Source organism: Antechinus flavipes, chromosome 4, assembly GCF_016432865.1.
Source record: "Antechinus flavipes isolate AdamAnt ecotype Samford, QLD, Australia chromosome 4, AdamAnt_v2, whole genome shotgun sequence".
NCBI lineage: Eukaryota > Metazoa > Chordata > Mammalia > Dasyuromorphia > Dasyuridae > Antechinus > Antechinus flavipes.
Genome location: NC_067401.1, coordinates 477,356,178 through 477,374,197, shown reverse-complemented (window position 1 = coordinate 477,374,197; position 18,020 = coordinate 477,356,178). Strand labels below are relative to the sequence as shown.

Here is an 18,020-nt window from a genome sequence, read left to right as displayed (position 1 = left end):
CCTGACAGGACACACTGGACGGCCCTAATTATTAGAAGGTCCCAAGTTCCAACCAAATGGCCCCCTCTCCGACTTGCCCTGTCCCCCTGAGTTCTGCCCTTCAGGGCCCCGGAGAACGAGTGTGATCCCTGTTCCGTGAGCCAGCCCTTCAGGTACTGAGAGCGCTCCTGTTCTTCTCCCTCTGCCTGCCGACTCCATCCTCTCCCCCAGAGCCATGAGCTTCGCGCCTTCCACTTCCTGGCTGTCCTCTGATGGGACATAAATGTGCTTCCTAAACTGCCGTTTCCGCTTGGCACACAGGAGGAGCATAATAAGTGTTTGGGGTCGGTCACCTGCTTTGACATGGAAGCACTAAGTTAAGTCCAACATAGAAAAGGGAATCCGGCATCAGGAAGAGAGGCCCTGGGCTGGGAGCCAAGAGACCTAAGGTTAAAACTCAGCTCTTGACACTGCCTTGGACAGGTCACTGCTGGGTCTCAGTTTCCCTAGCTGTTAAATGGGACCACCGCCATAATCGGTCATCTAACTCTGCCATTTCCCAGCTGTGTGACCTTTCCCTTCTCCGGGCTCCCTTCCTTTATAGGACGATCAGTTCTAACAGATGATCCCCCAAAGCCGGCTCTTCTCCAGATCAGAAGATTCCTGGGGTATGATGTACCCCAGGGTCCCGCTGCTCTGATAGGCCAGGAGTCTGTCACTTCAGGTGGCTTTCTCTGCGTTCCTTGGGGGCTTTTCCCCCAAGACAGGGGCCTGCTGTGAGTCGAGGGCTTTGGAGGGTGGCGACCTCAATGAGCATCCCCTTCCCACGGCGGGAGTCCTCCCCGAGCACCGGCCTCCCCGGGCCAGGCTCATTCCAGAGATACTGTGCTCAAGACACATCACATCACAGGCTTTCCATCTGCTCCAGAAAACGTCATCTTGGCCTGCTTAGAATAACCTCACACTTTCCCCTTCCCTCGCTTATCCTGTGTCTAGACAGCACCTTCCCCACTATGAGATAATCTTTTCTCTTTTCTTAATGAGAAGGTCAACCCACCCAGGTTCACAGCAACCCAGCGTGGCCACAATCAGATGCTCATGAAAAAAGGGAGCGGGGCAGAGAGCGGCGGGCAGAGAGCGGCCGGGGCGGGCAGAGAGCGGCCGGGGCGGGCCTGGCCCCCCAGATCCCGGGCCCTCTGAAGCCAGCTCCCGGCCGGCCTGTCCCTCCATAGGCAGGAGCCTCTCTGAAACCCCTTCATCCGAATCCCAGAGGCCCATGGGGCCAGAACACAGACCTGCAGACCCGCGCTTGAATCCTCAGCAAAGTCAGACAACCACCGAGTCTCCCCATCTGTAACAAGGCGCTGCCCCATCCAGCTTCGCGTCCCCTGATCCTGCAAGTCTTGCTTCCAACAATTAATAGTTGTGTGGGCTTCCAATGGGCCATAGTCTGGTTATTAATAAAACCAGGTAGTTGAACAAGGTAATCCCACTCTCTCTCTAGAAGTATTTTAAATTTCTATTGCATACCAGGCCTGAAATGTAATAAGCACTTAGTAATGCTTATTGACTGACGAGTCAGCGATGCTTTCTGCTTTTACAATACTTTTTTTTCCTTCTCCAATTAGAAAAAAGAAAGAGAAAAAATTCTGAACAAAACTACAAGGAAAGGGAAGTTACAAAAAAAGAAAGAAAAAAATTTCAAAACTAATTTTATAGGAAGGAAGGGAGGGAGGGAGGGAGGGAGGGAGAAAGGGAGGAAGAAAGGGAGGGAAGGAAGGAAAGGTGGAAGGAAAGAAATAAAGGAGGGTGAGGAGGAAAGGAAGGAGGTGGGGAAAAAGAAGAGAGAAATAAAGGAGGAAGGAAGGGAACAAAGGAGGAAAGAAAGAAAGATACAGGGAAGGAAGGAAGGGAGAAAGGGAGGAAGAGAAGGAGGGAGGGAAGAAGAAAGAAAGGAAGGGAGGGAAGAAAGAAGGAAAGAAGAAAAGAAGAGAATAATAATTTAACTAAAGCCTATTCTGTGCCAGCAAAAATCTCATTTGATCTTCATAACAATGTGATGTTATTCCCATTTTACATTTAGAGAAATTGGGGCAGATAAAGGTGAAGAAGTAGCTTGTCCAGGGTCACGCAGATAATAAGTATATGAGACAAGGAGTGAATTCAGTTCTTCTTGTCTCCAGGTCCAGAGCTCTTTCCACTGTATTACCCAGCTACATATAACTAAGTTATATTCAGTGTCCCACCCCAGAGTGCCCTCCTCAGCAAAAAGGGAGAAAACTGCATTTTTCCCTTCTCTTGTCCAGGAGCGGGCTTGGTGATTAAAAATTGGAGGTCATTTGCATCTCTACATTTTATGACCTTGACTCCTGTGAGCCATGTGACAGAATGGAAAAGCAGCTGGACAAGCCTCATGCTTTCTCTGGCCGCGGTTCGTTATCGGAGGGGTGCTGGGAGGCTGCAGGAAGGCCGGGATTGCAGGGTGAGCGGGACTGGTCGGCGAGGTGACCTAGAGCCGCCCCTGACGCTTCCCAGGCTCATCCCTCGGCCCGGTGGGATCCATCCCGCACACCTCGGGCTGCTGACAAGCGGCCTCTGCTTCGTGTCAGGCGTGTGAGGAGAGAGGGGGCACGGGGCATCTCCTGATAAGTGAGGTCTCTGGCAGGCCCGACTGTTGGCCGAGCTCAGGGTTCCTCTGGCAGACTGGAGGAGCCCTGGCAGGAAGTCTGAGGGCAGGACAGGAGCAGAAATGGAACCAGATCAGCTTGGGCCAACGGGAATCTGGATCCCCTCGGCGCAGACTCAGGAGAGGGGCTGGGGAGGCCCTGGAGTGCTTGGTTTGGAAAAGGGGGTTGGGGGGCTCTCTCTGAAGGGCGGAAGAGGGACCAGCCTTGATCTCCCTGGCATCGGAGGGCAGGGCCAGGAGGACCAGCAGAGGCAGATTTAGGATCAAGAGAAGGGAAAACTCTTTTACCAGGAGGGCTTCTCCAGAGTAGCACCCAGGGGCAAGTGGGGAGCTCTCCTGCATGGGGCTCACGCTCAGGATCTTCACAAAGCCAAATAGCCACTGTTGAGGATCCCTAACCGGGGAGGTGCTGGACCCAGCATCCCCCAAGATTCTGGGGTTCTGTGGGGAGCCGCCCATAGGCCTGGTGCAAAGCCCTAACTTTGGGCTTTGTGAGGAGGGAGGTAGGGGGACGGGGTCAGGAGGTGGAATTAACTTGTTCATTCTGCAGTTCATTCAACAAATGTGGATATGACATTTTCTGGGCTCACTGAGCCTGGGGGATGGAGATTAGCTCAGAGATACTCCCTGTCCTCAGCAGGAGATTAGGAATCTGATTCAAGGACCAACCCACCACACCCTCCATGAATTAAGGGCCTCCTAAGGAAGCTGGAATTTTCCCGAAGTTTTCTAGAAATTGAAGTCTGCCTTGGAGCCCATATGTGTATATTTCTACAGCGTCTTCAGGTTTCATAGAATTCATAACCGAAAGGAGTTTTTGTAACCTCTTAGTCCAACTCCTTCTGGGAGAAGAGATTCCGACCGGTCAACACACTCCTACTATGTGCCGGGTCCTGTACGGGGCACAGGAGGCAAAAAAGGGTCCCTGCCCCGAGGGAACTTAACATTCTAATGAGGAAAAGAGGCTCCTGTCCAAGCAACATGAAGGGGACAGCATCTGCAGGTGGGAGGGCTCCGGTAGGAGGAAGGAAGGAGGCAGACTATTCCAGGCATGGCAGGGCTGTTGGTGAGTTTAATAATAGCACTGTGGCACCTAGTTTTTCAGACATATACAAAACAGGAGAACATTTCATATGTACACAGTCATTAAGTTATTAATTAGGTTCTTTATAAAAACTTATTTCTACATTAGTGTCTGGGATCCTGGAACAGGATCAGTCTCGGGTAGTTGCAGTCACAACCCCATTGGGGTTGATCAGTCTGGCTGGGGACCTGTTTCCTTTGGAAAGAGAGCCCATTTTGGGGGGTGCTGGTGAGCAGCAAGTGCTTCAGTAGTCTCTGTAGTGTTCACTCCTCATCTTTTAGAGGCCCCCTGGGGATCTAGAGACCAGATGGCTCCCTAGGGTGGCCTGGGTACAAGTGAGCATGATTTTCAGCCCTGAGTTCATTGCCCTTGACCTGGGCTGGTAGGGCTCCTCAGTAAACCCCAAGGAGCAGGGGGTGGGCCTCCAGGTGGTATCACGTGTTCCTAGAGGATGCTGGCCAGTTCCGTAGAGTCCGTGTCAGAGCCCGAGCTTCCTGCTTCTTCCCTGATCACCCGCAGGGCTTTCTTGTTTTCCCGACGTTTTTCCTCATCAATAGGATACAGTTTGAAGAGAAACAGACCCAAAAGGATGAGGCCGATGGGGACAACAGTCACCAGAATCTTCAGAGTGAACTTGACCGCTTCGGGCTGGGAGCAGCCCCTTGTCAAATAACCTGCAAAGTCGAGGCTGAGAGTAGAGATGCCCAGGGAGACACCGGAGGCAAATTTGGTGAAGAAGACATAGAAGGAAAAGAAAATCGGTTCATATCCCCTGGCGTTGGGCTGCTTTAGATGGAAGTCATCAATCACGTCGGGCAGCATAGACCAAGGCAGGAGGAAGGCAGCGGCCACACTGATCCCAGCAGCCACGGCCACCACGTAGGTGATAATCAGGTTACTCTCCATCAGGGCAACCAAGATGAAGAAGGGGACAGCTGACGAGATCCCCACATACACGGCCGTCTTCTTGCCAAAGCGAGTCAGGAACCACTGCCAGATGGGGATGGTAAGAGTGGCTGAGAGCATGATGGCCAGGAGCAGATTCTGAAACTCGTTCCGGAAGCCCAGGGTGTAGGTGCAGAACAAAGCAAAGTTTCCTTCTACCAGCATGAAGGCTAGAGAGGTGAACAAGAAGCCTGCAATGAGTTTGATATAAGGGCCATGGTTCATGACCAGTCGGAGCCCTCGGAAAAAAGAAGGGGGCTGCTCCTTCTTCTCACAGGGTTCTCTGTGCTCCCGCACACCCAGAGACAAGATCACTGCACAGAGAACGTAGATGGAAGCGATGACTCCGGCAGCCAGCATGTAGGCATTCTTCGTATCATTCAGGGAGCTGGTAGCATGAGTCTGATTCACCTCTTCCACAAGTATGTCAGGATCTTGAATACAGGGAGTGTCCACTTTGCCCACAATTTGTCCCTGAATGGCAGTGCCCAGCACTGTGCCCAGCACTTCTACAGTCATCCGGTATGCTGTGGCTGAATCACGTTCGCTCTGTTCCGTGCTGATAAACATGGTGAGAGCTGAGTATGGAACATGGAAACATGTCACCAGTGTCTCAAACAGGCAATAGAAGACCAGGTACCACAAAGCTTGGTTCCTGGGAAAGTCAGGAACAAACCAGATGAGAAAATAGGCAATCACAGCCAGTGGCGTGGAAAAGATTATCCAGGGCATCAAACGTCCCAGACGGCTCCAGGAAGATTTGCTGATGCAAAATCCGACCAAGGGGTCAGTGATGGCGTCCCAGGCACGGCCCACAAACAGAATGATGGAAGCAGAGAAGGGGTCCACCTGAGCCACATCCAGCAAGTAGATCTGAAGAAAGAAGCCCAGGGCACAGCCAGTGATCTGGTAGGGAGCACCCCCCACAGCATAGCAGAGCTTACTGCAGATGGTCAGCTGTTTCTTCCCACCTTTCTGAGTCCTACCGTTCTCCTCGCCCCGGAGGATGCCCGGGGGTAGCAGCCCGGTGGCCGAGCCGCTCTCTGCGCCCTCGCCTTTGGCCATGGCCGGGATCCGAGCCAAGCTGGGGCGGCTGGGGCCGCGCTGGGCTTTGAATGAAACGCAGGGAAAGCAAAGTGCCTGGCGGCGGAGCCAGCTACGAACTGTCTGCCCGCCGGCTTTCTTTCTTCTTTTTTTCCGCCGGGTCCTGTGTGTGTGTGTGTGCGTATATGAGTGCTCCTCTACCCCGCCTCCTTTCGGTCTTTTCTCGACTTTCGCCAAATTGTAGTGAGTTCAAATGTTGGAGTCCTTCTTCTTCTCAAAACACAGCCGGTTTAGCTTAGAGCCCTCTGGATGTCTCCAAATCCAAAGGTTCTGTCCTTCAGCCTCTGCCTCTGCTTTCTTCAGCCTCCAACCAGCACAGAGATGGAATGAATCTCTTGTCTCCTTCACTTGGGGCTCGGCTAGCTTTCTGGTGAGTCTTTCAGACCAGCTTGGTCTCAGTGGGGGGCGTGCAGGAGCCCAGCCACCTACCACAGTGGTGTGAGATGAAGATGAATCTGGTTGTCCACTGAACTCTCACTCGTAGCTTTATCCTTTGAAAACTCTTCATCTGCCACCAGCCAGCCAAGTGGAATATATTCTGCCTTGCCTTGCCTTGGAGAGAGGGCTTCTGGCGTAACTCCGCTGAAATCTCGACTTGTAGCTTCTTTACTCTGAAACTCCTCGACTGGCCCATTGAAGCTCTATTTATGCTCCTTCAAGAGAGGTATTGTGGGTTTTCTCCCATAGTGCTCTCTGGCCCAAAGAGCTTCAAGGGAGGTGTGAACTCATAAAGGTACAAAGTTTACTTTGTGAAGCTGGCATACTTGTGAACTCCAATGAGTAAAGGTGTGAACACAAGCCTTGTACTAATTAGTTCTACTTAGTACCTTGTTTCAGGTTCTGCCCAAAACATCTTCTTGTAAGATTAGATCAACTCTAATGAGTTAGCAGTTTGTAAGGATTCCAACACAGGGCAAAGACCCGGAGATGGGAAATGAATTGTAGTGTTATGAGAAACAACATAGAAGCCACCATGTCATGGACTTCCTGAAAAGTTCAGCGTAATGCTGGAAAGATTGGCTGAGGCTACAGGGTTAATTAACACTCTAAAAAAAATTAGAGGTAAAAAGGCACTGTTGGGTGCCCTTGGAGTTTCCGGAGTTGTCCGGGATGACATAGTAGGAAGATCACCTTTGCAATTAAATGGAGAAAGGACGGGAACAAGGAATTACTCGAGATCGGCCAGAAACTGATCTCAGCCAGCCTAGGTGTGGGGTGGTGAGATCCTGCCCCAGGGGCTGGCAGTGCCAGGGCAGAGATGGCATCTGATGGCAAGGACATGGTAAAGGAAAATCGTGTAACAGATCAGCTTCGGGGCATGAGGGAGCGTGGAGGTTGAGGGGGACGCCAAAGTTATAAGCCTGGCTGATCAGGAGAATGGTGGCGCCTTTCCAGTAAAAGGAACCTTGGGAAGGGGGTTAGAGGGAGAAGGACCCAAGTTCAAATCCAACCTCAGACACTTACCAGAACAAATCATCTCATCTTTGTCTCTCATCTATTGAGGGGATAATGATTGCTCCTAACTCCAGGGTTGGTATAAGGATGAAATGAGATACTATTTATGGAGTGCCTGGAATATAGTAGGTGCTTAATAAATGCTGGTTTTCCTGGCTAGTTGTCTAGTGGTTGTGGTGGTGGCTTCTGCCAGGCCTCTGGATTGCAGGATGGGGCTCAGGGCAAAGCTGAGGCCAGAGCATTGAGCGAGGATGGGGGGAACAGCAAGCCTGAAGCGGGGCCCCTTGCTCCGATCTCATCAGCCTTGGACGTCGGACACCACGGCGGTCTCCGAGAACCCCGGGAGAGCGGGGACAACGCCAGACCTCAGCCAGAGCCAGGCCCCGTCCAGCGTAGCCAGAGCCCTACTCAGAGATGAGGGAAGTTTTCCTCAAATTAACTGCTCTCATAAATTTATCCATCTGTTATCATAAGTGTGGCTTGGAAATGACTCGGCCATAAAATCGAAATAAGCCAGGAGTGAATGTTTCTTCCCCTTGGCTTCGTGTGTATATTCTCCATGCCAGCACATTAACTCTTTTTAACAGTCCAGGTCTGGGCCGGCCTCGGACAGGGCGTCCATAAAAGACCTGACAAATTCCTGGGGCCTTACGATACCTAGCTGCCTGCCAGGGGCCAGTCAGCCTCCACTCCCTCCCAGCCAAGGTCAAGGTTGGAAGATGAAGCCTTCAAGATAAACCTCACAGGGTCCCGGAGGCCTGAGCGGACCCCTGGGGGAGGGGAGGAAACAACGTTCTGGAGCCAGCCTGAGGCCCCAGTGCAGCTGGGCTGAGAGAGGCCCTATCTGCCCCGGCTCAGGAAGTATGGGTGGCCCACCACCAAGAGGCTTTCAAGGTCATTTCCTCTTCAAGGCTTAGCTTTCCCTAAATCATCATCAGATTTTTCTGGATTAAGATCGAGGCTCCTTATTCTAACACTGAGGTCTTTAGAAGTTCACCTTGGCCCATCCCCTCACATGAGAAGTCGCCTCATCCTCTCCCCTTATACAAGAAGTCGCCTCATCCCATCCCCTCGCATGAGAAGTCGCCTCATCCTCTCCCCTTACATGAGAAGTCGCCTCATCCTCTCCCCTCGCACGAAAAGTTGTCCTGTCCCGTCCCCTCACACGAGAAGTCTCTTCGTCTCAACGCCTTTTTGAAGAAGATATAGGGAAAGTGAGACCCTCAGAAATGGACTGATTGTCTTCCTATCTGTGTAGTCTCATGCAGTTAGACTATGGGCTTCTCAAAACCCGCCATATTTCTCATCTCTACTTCCCATCCATAGCATGATGCTTAGCTCACTGTAGATTTATTCATTTCCTCCTCTGAGTGATAGAGTTAGGAAATGAATGAATGAATGAATGAAAAGAATTTCTTAAGTGCTTATAGCACACTAAACTCTGCGGATACAAAAAGGTAAAACACTTCTAGGAGGGTGACCTATAGTCACTGGAGACTGGCCATGTGATCTGAGGACCAGAATAAGAAATGGACCCCCCAGGAGCAGGAACCCATCATGATGCTTGCACCCCCGCTCTGCTGCTCAGCAGACCATGTGATCTTGGCAAGTGAGCTTCCTTTCCTTCTCATCGTCCCCTACAAAACTAGTATTTTACAATACTAGTAAAGTGTATGTTCCTTGTCATGGCATTCAAGGCCCTTTACAATCTGCCACCAGCCTCACTTTCCAGTATTATCTCCCAGGGTCTCCTCTGGTTCCCAGCCAACCTTCCCTCCTTTCTGAATGATAAGCATCATGTAGTGGAAAGAACACAAACTTGTCCTTAAGGCTTGAGTTCAAATCTCACCTTGGAGGCATTTGCTTATTATGCTGGCAAGTCACTCTCCGGGCCTTAGTTTCTCCATTTGTAAAATAAGATCCAACATCACTTTCCAGTTCTAATCTGTGTCCCACGATCCTCCTCCCGTTCCACCTTCACACTCCTTCACGTCGACATTTCCCAGGTTCTGAGACTGCTCATATGTTCCCTAGAGTGCCCTCCTTACCCCTCTTCACCAGATACATTCCAGTCCATTACTTTAAAATCCAGCCCACGGCTCCCCTCAGCTGAGCAGCTTCCTTGCCGCATCACCTTTCCCAAGGTAGGATGGCCTTCCGCCCCTAGAGTTCCCAGGGCTCCACGCCGCCTTGGCTCATGCATCCCTCTCCTGACACTGGACACCACCCTCACTGGTAACCGGATCTCCTCTGCTCCCCCGGGTGATGAGATCCGAAAGGCCGTGATGGGCCAGGGTTCTGGATTCGGGATCTAGTGTCCAATTCCGGATCTCCCCCACTGCCGGACAGGATTCTCCCCAAATGCCGTATGCATTTATTCCACTTTTGTCCAGTTGAAATGAATTGGTGGGAGCAGCAAGAAGTGCTCGATGGCTCTTCGGTAAACCCTCGGGGGCACTCTTAGGGTGAGTGGGAGACCCTGGGACTCACCCAAATATTGCCAGAGAGGATAGAGCTGAGACAAAGGGGAAAAGGGGGCATGGCTATGGACTGGGGGGAGGGACCAGCAGAGAGGACCCTCTGGCTGGTGGGCTCAGTGATGGAAAGCAGCAAAGCTAAGGAGAGAAATAAGGTATCCGAGGACCCTGAAATTCTCGGCAACCAAGCAGAAGGAGGATAATCTCTCCTCCTTTAACCTTCTGGAAGTTGGGAGTGCATCTGCTCTGAATCACCTCCTCTCCAGGCTGAAGGTGAGAGGGGGATGGGTTGGGGGCAGGATCCCTCTGGGGGCCCCACCCCCACCATCAGGCACCATCCTGTGGTCTGGCTCTTCAGGAAACGCTCAATCCCAGGGGAAGCTGCTCCTGGGATGTGGTTAGAAAGCCGGCCTCCGCCGAGATGCTGGTATGCACTTCCAGCAGGTGCCTGAGCCCTCCTAAGCCACAGTCAGCTCCCAGGCAATCCCCGTAGGCCCAGACCAGGTTCCTGTCCTGTCTCCTTCCTCCTTGAGGTTACAAAGGGATCTCGGCTGCATTGAGGGAGGAGCACGGCTTCCAGGAAGCAGGAGGTGATGGATTCCCCCTTCTCTGGGTGCTCCCTTCCACAGGAAGCCTTTATGACCTTCCTCTTTCTGGGGCCTTCCTGCCCTTACTTCCTGCAGAGCTGTCTGTATATATTTGAGGCTTTTTGTCCCCCTCCCCGTTCAGTTGTGAGCTCCTTGAGGGCAGAGACCAGCTTTTGCCTCTTTTTGCACGCCTGGCACTGAGCCCAGTGCCTGGCACGTAGTAGGTATTTCATAAATGGATAATGACCAACTGTGCCCTGGATTGACCACACTAGGAGCTCCATCTTTGTCCTGGGTCCCAGGGGCTGGGCAGGACCTCCTCTGTTGGATGGGGAAGGCAGGGGAAGGGACGAGAGACAGACAGGGTGACGTGAGAGCTGTGATGTAAAAGGGGGGTCAAAATTGTTCTGCTCGGGCCTGGACTGGGTCTGAGCGGAAGGAAAGAAATCTCTCAGAGGGAGAAATGTAGGCTCGCTTAGGGAAAACTCGAATTAGGAGCAATTCTCCCAGAGGGCAACGAGCCGCCTTGGGGAGTGACGGGCTCCCTCTCCCTGGGGGTGGACCCGCAGAGGCCGGAAGCTTGTTGGGAGTGTTGGGAGGGGGGATTCCTGGTCAGATACAGACTGCTCCGATGCCTCTGGAGTCTTCCAGCCCTCAGAGACTCTAATGCTTCCAAAGTTCGTGACATGCTCCGATCGCATTGGACCCTTCCCAGGAAGCCCAAAATACGTTCCTGAAAGTGTTACTGGCTCCAATTCACAGATGGGAAAACTGAGGCTCAGAGAAGCGGCTTGGCCACAAGTGACAGAGCTGGGGTTCCTGTCTCCGAGGCCGGGGCTCTCCATGATCAGGGACTTTGGGTTTTATAGGCGAATAACAAGCTGGCAGAAGGTTCTTTGGGAGAGGCCATCTGAGCAGGTCTCTCTGTAGCCCCCTGAGGGATTGTTATCCAGACCCTGAAAGCAGGAATTGCCAGCAGCCTCTGGTGGGGGTGGGGGTTAGTCTAGCCTGATCCCCTGTTGACAGGATGGGTCATGGTGGTGATTGGGGCGACTCAGTCGGACACCTAAACCAGGTTGCGGGGAGAAACTACACACCAGCTCACAGGCCAGGCTAGCTCGGGGCTATCTTCAGCCCTGACAGGGAGAGAACCCTGCATCTCTTTGAGGGGCTGGAGGGAGGGGCACGGGACTGCTCCAAAGCTGGGAGGGGAACTTCCCAGCTCTCTCTCACTTTCAGTAACACAGCATTGCTCGGTTTAGACTTCCCGGAACCGGAGCCGCCCAGACGAGACACCCCCGCTGGATCCTCTGGCCCCCTCCACCTTCTTTCCGTCTTCCCCCATTAGATGGCAAGCCTGCTGAGGGCAGGAACTTTCTTTCTCTTATTTGTGTTCCCATCGCTTAGTAAAATGCCCGGCACAGAGCAGATAAAATAAACGTTTGCCGAGTTGAACTCTAGTCTGGCTAGAACAGAACAAGGCAGAGGGAGGGCAAATTAGGCCAGAGAAGCGGGGTGCTGGCAGTTTGGGGAGAGCTTAAATGCCCACTGGAGGCATCTGGAGCTGGACGAGGGGGTGACGTGGTCAGACACAAAGGAAAGGCTGGAGAGGGGAGAGGCGAGAGGCAGGGAGGCTAATTAGGAGCTGTTGTCATAACCGGGGAAACACCATAAGGGCGTGGGCCAGAGTGACGGCCCCTGTGAAAAGGAAAAGGGGACGGACGCAAGCGATGACCTAGAAGGCAGAATAAATAAACGCGACACAAAGTTCTTTCCTTCCGGGAGAGGAGGACACATAAATTCCCCAAGCCAACGCGGGCTTTTCCCGACAATGTTTCTGACTGACCCACTGACCCACCGTCCTTCGCACAACAGACAGTAACGATGGTGAGGACGTTTCTTCCTGCCTCTTGCCACTGTTATCACAAGCCCTCCCCATGAGAAAGAGCTGGATAAATGTTATTGTAACTGTCTCTCATCTCCTGCGCAGACGGAAGGAATTCCCCACAGAATCCCTCCCCGGCCCAGCCCCACCATCCCCTTCCCGCTCTCGCTCCCTCACCTGCACCGAAGGCGAAGAAGAAGCTCTTGTCGCCATTCTCGCGCAGCAGCGCCATGACCCTGCGGCCCATCCTCTCGTTGCGCTTGTAGATGAGCTCCTGCCGGAAGTAGCTGTCAATCTCCTGGGCCGTGGCCTGCTCGTGGGGCGGGAGCGTGGTGTTGATGAAGTTGGGGAGCTGAAGGAGGAAGGAGCAGGGCTTGTTAGGGTCTGGAGGTGGAGGGCAGCGAGATTTAGTCATCCATTCCTTCAGTGACCGGCTCCCCCTCGGCCAAACCTATGGGTCCCACCAGCCTCCCAGGGCTGAAGGGAGCTTTGGGACCCGAAACGGGAGTGATTGAGAGGCAGCGGGCGCTGAGGATGTCAGCGGGATCTAACAGTGCAGGCCCCCGGTCCCGGGGTCCAAGCCCCTTTTATCCACGGCCTGCCCCCGATGACCCAGAGGAGCTCCAGCGAGATTTTCTCCCTCTGAACTACACTGAATCCCATCCTACCTCCCCAGCAGAGTAGGGTGGGGTGGGGATCTGAGGAGTTCAAGTCTGGCCTCAGATCCTTCCTCGCTGTGTGACCCTGGGCATTTAACGGCCTTTGTCTCAGTTTCCCCCTCTGTAAAAAGAGCTGGAGAAGGAAATGGAAAACCATTCCAATATCTTCATCGAGTGATTGAAATGACTGAACAGCAACAAAAGAAAAGAAATTCTAGCTCCCGTTTCTCCGGCACTTTCAGGTTGAGAAGATTTTGATCCTCCCAAAAGCTGTGAAAGAAACAGCAGATTATTGACTCCCTGCTAAATTACATTTTATTCTACGGTATATAGTGTAGTACAGAGGCAGGGGACTGATATGGGGTCACAGCAGAAGCAGCAGAGAAGAAGCTGGAGTTTAAACGTCTGCCTCCAACAGGGCCCCGGCTGAGAGCAATGCGGCCTGATCCTCAGGTAGGGGATGGCTGGGATGACCTCTGCAACCCCTTCCACTCAAATACCCTGAGCTTCCCGTTCACTTCCAGGTCAGCCTTGAGCTTCCAAAGCAAATAAAGGAGCAGAGCCGGCCCAGACACTTGACAGGAGTCTGTGACTCAGCTTCTCCTCTGGTCCCTGTCAATATACTCGTGGAGAACGGGAGGAGAGAGGCAGAGGCAGAGATCCACAGAGACAGTGGTCAGGGGATGGTTTCAGTTTTTTAATGTATGTCCAATGCTGGCCCACCACAGTGTTCCCATTGCTCAGTAAACTGTCCGGCACATGGTAGATATAATAAGTGTTTGCTGAGTTGAATTCTATATGTACAGACCATAATAAGGCAGAGTGAGGGCAAATAATACACATGGTGCTTTGGAAACACCTTTCGACTGATTGTCTTAGCTAGGAGGTGTGGAGAGAGCCCACTCTGTTTGTCTCAGTTTCTTCAACTGTAAAAGCTCCAAGGTTCCTGGGGCCCTTTTCTCTTCCTCCCGCTACTTTTCCTTATTCCCTCCTCTTCTCCTCATTCTTTCCTCTATTCTTCCTTCTCTGCTTTTCCCTTCCTTGATTTTTTTTCCTTCCCTCCCATGTGCTCTTTTCTTTCTCATCCCTTCTCTTTCTTCCTCCACCTCCTCTCTGTCACTTTTCCATGTCCCTTAGAACCTCCATGTACATTTCATCTCCCTTTTTTCTCCTCCTCCTACCTCATTTCTCCCTCTTCTCATCCCCTTCTTTTTCCTTCTTTCTTCGGTCCTGTCCTGTTCTTTCTCTCCTCCCCTCTCATTCCCTCCCCTCCCCCTTCCCTCCTTTCTTTCTCTCTCCTCTTCCCTGCACTCCTCTCTCTCCTCCTCTCCCTCCCCTCCCCCTCCCCCTTCCCTTCCTCTCCTGCCCTCCCTCCTCCCCTCCTCCCCTCCTCCCTTCCTCCCCTTCCCCGCGGGCAGCAGCGATAAGGCGGGCCAGCAGCCTCTCTCTAATCCGGGCCCATCTGCGGAAAGCTCCCCGGCTCCCGGCTCCCGGCTCCCGCCCCCCCCCCCCCGCGGGGCCGGGCCCCTCCCCCGTGCGCCCCCCCCCCCCGGGGGCGCCGCCGCCAGCCCGGGCCGCTGCCCCGTCAGCACTCCGGCGGAGCCGCGGGGCCGGGCCGGCGTTCGCTCCTCAGCCGCGCGGCGTTGACGGCGCTTGGCCGCGCTCCAGGCCCTTGGCCCGCGTTGGAGCTGGGGCCGGGAAGAGGCAAATTAATGATGTAATTAGAATTGTCGGGAGCCTTAAATCTCCTCTGACAAGTTTAAGTGCAGGATGGTCCGATAACATTTTTAAGAGGGGACGTCAGCCCCCGGGGCCCCTGATTTATAGGGCCCGGATGTGGTGGGGGGTGGGGGAGGGGAGGTCCTAACACACTCCGCAGCCCCTCCCTGAGGGCTCCCATCTCCTGGGGTTCGCGCGCTCAAGTCTTCCTGGGGCCGTGGGGGCAGCTCAGAGCAGGGGGCAGGAGCCTTGGCCAGGTCACCCCACACCAGCGCGGAGAGTTCAGGACTCGGGACAGTGGGAGCTAAAAAGGGCATCCAAGGGGAGGGCTGTGTCGGGGTAACTGGGGTGGGTGTCCAGGAGAAGGGGGGCGGAACGTTTAGGCTGGAGAAGAGAAGGCTCAGGGGCTGAGGGGTCTTTATGTGGGTGACCGTCCTGCTCACAGAGGAGCCTTGTTCTGCTTGACTCCAGGGAGCAGCAAAAGCTGCAAGATCCAGAGAAAAAGTCTAGGCCCAAAAGGCCAGAGACCTTGCAGTTCTGCCGATATCCTGGGCCTGGCCATGGTCGCCTGGGTCTGGCCCTGGTCACCCTGGGTCTGGCCCTGGTCACCTTGGGTCCGGCTGTGGTCACCCTGGGCTCTGGCCGTGGTCACCCTGGGTCCAGGTCGTGGTCACTTTGGGTCCAGCCATAGTCGCCCTGGGCCCAGGCTGTGGTCGCCCTGGGCCCGGCTGTGGTCACCCTGGGGCTGGCCGTGGTCACCCTGGGCCTGGCCGTGGTCACCCTGGGGCTGGCCGTGGTCACCCTGGGGCTGGCCGTGGTCACTGGGTCCAGCCGTGGTCGCCCTGGGCCTGGCCGTGGTCACCCTGGGGCTGGCCATGGTCACTGGGTCCAGCCGTGGTCACCCTGGGCCTGGCCGTGGTCACCCTGGGCCTGGCCGTGGTCACCCTGGGCCTGGCCGTGGTCACCCTGGGCCTGGCCGTGGTCACCCTGGGGCTGGCCATGGTCACTGGGTCCAGCTGTGGTCACCCTGCGCCCGGCTGTGGCCATTCTGGGTCCAGGCTGTGGTTGCCCTGGACCCAGCCGTGGTCACCCTGGGGTCGGCCGTGGTCGCCTGGGTCCGGGCCGTGGTTGCCCTCTCCCTGAGAGACTCTGGCCAGGTTGCAAAGAGGCCGGTGAGGGGGGAAACACCCACGATGAGAGCTTTCCCAAGGGGCAATTGGGGACCCGGCCACATGGTGACCATTTGGAATGATCCCTCGGGTCCCTCCAGCTCTGAGATTCGGGGACTGGGTAACTAGTAGGTGGCTGGATTCCGCCCTTGCCCTGGCCTTGACCTCTGCTCTGCCCTCCCCTCCACAAGCCTTCCGCCTCCAGCCCTTGGGCCCCAAAGAGTGTGGTCTGCACATTAAAGGGCAGAGGGTCTCTGAGAAGTGCCGAGGTTAGGAGGCGGGGTGGAGGGACTGACTTGGCCTGGCTTTCCCATTTATTGCTGTGGGACTTTCACTCTCTGGACCTCAGTTTTCTCATCTGTGAAATGGAGGAATTATACTGGACTTCTGCAGCCCTGCCCTGACATTCAGTGTTTCAGGGAGTCCCCCTGCCCAGTGACCTCCCCTGTCCCCAGAGGAACGCTTCTCCTCCACCAGACAAGCTCCTTCCCCCACTTCCTTCCATCAGAGGAAGGCCCTGGTCACCTCAGCTCCCTTCAGACTGTCTGGCCCTCTCACCCTCCACACCCAAACAGCAGCGGACGGAGCTGCGCAGGAAGAACCGCAGGTTTGGCCACGGGCTCTGCAGCCATTCACGCGGCCCTGGGAGAGAGCTTCGGCCGCTATTATCTGATCCCCTTACAGACGAGGAACCCGAGGCAGATGGAAGTTACTCAGGGTCACACAGACTAGGAAATGTCTGGAGCAGCCTCTGAACTCAGGTCTTCCTGCCTCCGCGTCGGTCCAGCTGCCCCCTAAACCATAACGGGGCTGTTTGGTCCGGGTGCCGGGGAGCGGTGGGAGAGAAGGCTGGAGGCCCCAACCTCTGGCCCCGGCCCAGCCCAGTTCCTCACTCTTCAATCCTCTTCATTCTTCCTGCTTGTGGAGGCTGTTCCTCAGTTTCCTTATCAGTAAAAGGAAGGTTGGATTGCATGATCTGGAAAGCAGAAGACTCCCTGGGAAGGAAAGTGCCTGAAAGCCCAGGGCCCCCAGAGGCTGTGTGAGAGGGATTACTCTCACTCTGCTGGGCCCTGGGGCAGAACTAGTCCCACTAGCCCCACTGAGGCAGCTGGGATATGGGGAAGGACTGATGACAGCCCTCCCGTGTGGAACGGGTTACCACAGGGGTTCCCCGTCACTGAAGGCCTCCCAGCAGAGCCCTGTCTAGTGGGGAGTAGTGGGGATCCTTGCTCAGCTGGACTTGATAGCTCAATGGGGTTCCTGCTAGCCACGAGGCTTGGGCCTCCCCAGTCCCAGTCCCGGAAGAGGGGCAGACACGGATGCCCCCCAGAAACAGGGAGTAAGCTCGGCCGGGCGCCCTGTTGGAGATGGGGCGGTCGTTTAGAATCCTCCAGGCCATCTTTCCAGGGAGCACAGGACGGCTTGGAACCCTGTGAGCCATTTCCAAAGTTCAGCTGCAGGCATAAATCAGACCCCACCCGTACGCATTTCCCCCAAAATTCCTTTCTCCCCAGGACATCCTTGTAAAAATGTGAACGTTTCAAATGTCAAGCGGAGCTCGGGCGTCCAAGAACTTGAGAATGGCGGCTTCCCCTGTCCCCGGGGCTCCGTTTCCCATAGGCTTCTGGGCTCACGGCTGACTGACCCTCGGCGGTTCATATGTCTGTTCCCTCTCCGGCCCCTTCCAGGGCTGTCATATTAGCAATGGGACTGGGATTAGCCGGGACGGGCCAGAAGTCCTCCCTCCTTACTCGGGGCTTCCCCTCTTCTCTGACTCATGGACTCTCAGAACCGGCAGAGACCCCAGAGGCCGCCGGCCCAACCCAGAGCCGAACAGGAATCCCCTCGCGCCCTTGTCTTAATGAGGATACGGGGACCCAGAAGTGGGTAAGTGTAGCCAGGGGAAGGAGCATACTGCTTGTGGGAGACAATGGGGACCTGCTAAAGGAGGCTCTCTGCCCATAGGTCTCCGGGGAAGGGGCACATGCTCTCTCTGGGGCGGCCCGGCCAGCCTACTTCGGGGACAGCTCCATTTGGGACGAGGAGATCCCTGACATCAAGCCCAGCGCTGCCTCTGGGGGTGACTTCCCTCCCCGCCACCGGTCTGGGCACTGACTCCTTCCCTTCCATCTCTCTCCAAGGGTCAGCGTCTCCCAGCATCATCAGTCAATCCATCTGACCCAAACACCAAAAGATTCAGCACTTGAGCTTTTGCAGTGATGGTTCACTGTCCTCCACTTCAAGTCCTCCCATGATGGGGAGCTTAGCACA

The 18,020-nt window shown here is 54.7% G+C and overlaps 2 protein-coding genes across 2 annotated transcripts in view; both read right to left on the bottom strand.

Annotated features, from left to right (window-relative positions):
- Positions 1-18,020, bottom strand: part of TRABD2B (TraB domain containing 2B) — a 212,781-nt gene that overhangs the window by 52,373 nt on the left and 142,388 nt on the right. The window contains exon 4 of the mRNA XM_051999752.1: positions 12,380-12,554. Coding sequence (XP_051855712.1) covers positions 12,380-12,554 — 175 coding nt within the window. The remainder of the gene's footprint in view (positions 1-12,379; positions 12,555-18,020) is intronic.
- LOC127563350 (sodium-dependent lysophosphatidylcholine symporter 1-like) lies at positions 3,729-5,806 on the bottom strand. The gene has a single exon (XM_051999754.1). It carries the CDS (start codon positions 5,757-5,759, stop codon positions 4,194-4,196), a length of 1,566 nt encoding a protein of 521 aa, XP_051855714.1. The 5' UTR covers positions 5,760-5,806; the 3' UTR covers positions 3,729-4,193.

Bases quoted from the DNA above. Each gene is read 5' to 3' on its own strand.
- LOC127563350 (XM_051999754.1), bottom strand. From the start codon at position 5,759: ATGGCCAAAGGCGAGGGCGCAGAGAGCGGCTCGGCCACCGGGCTGCTA.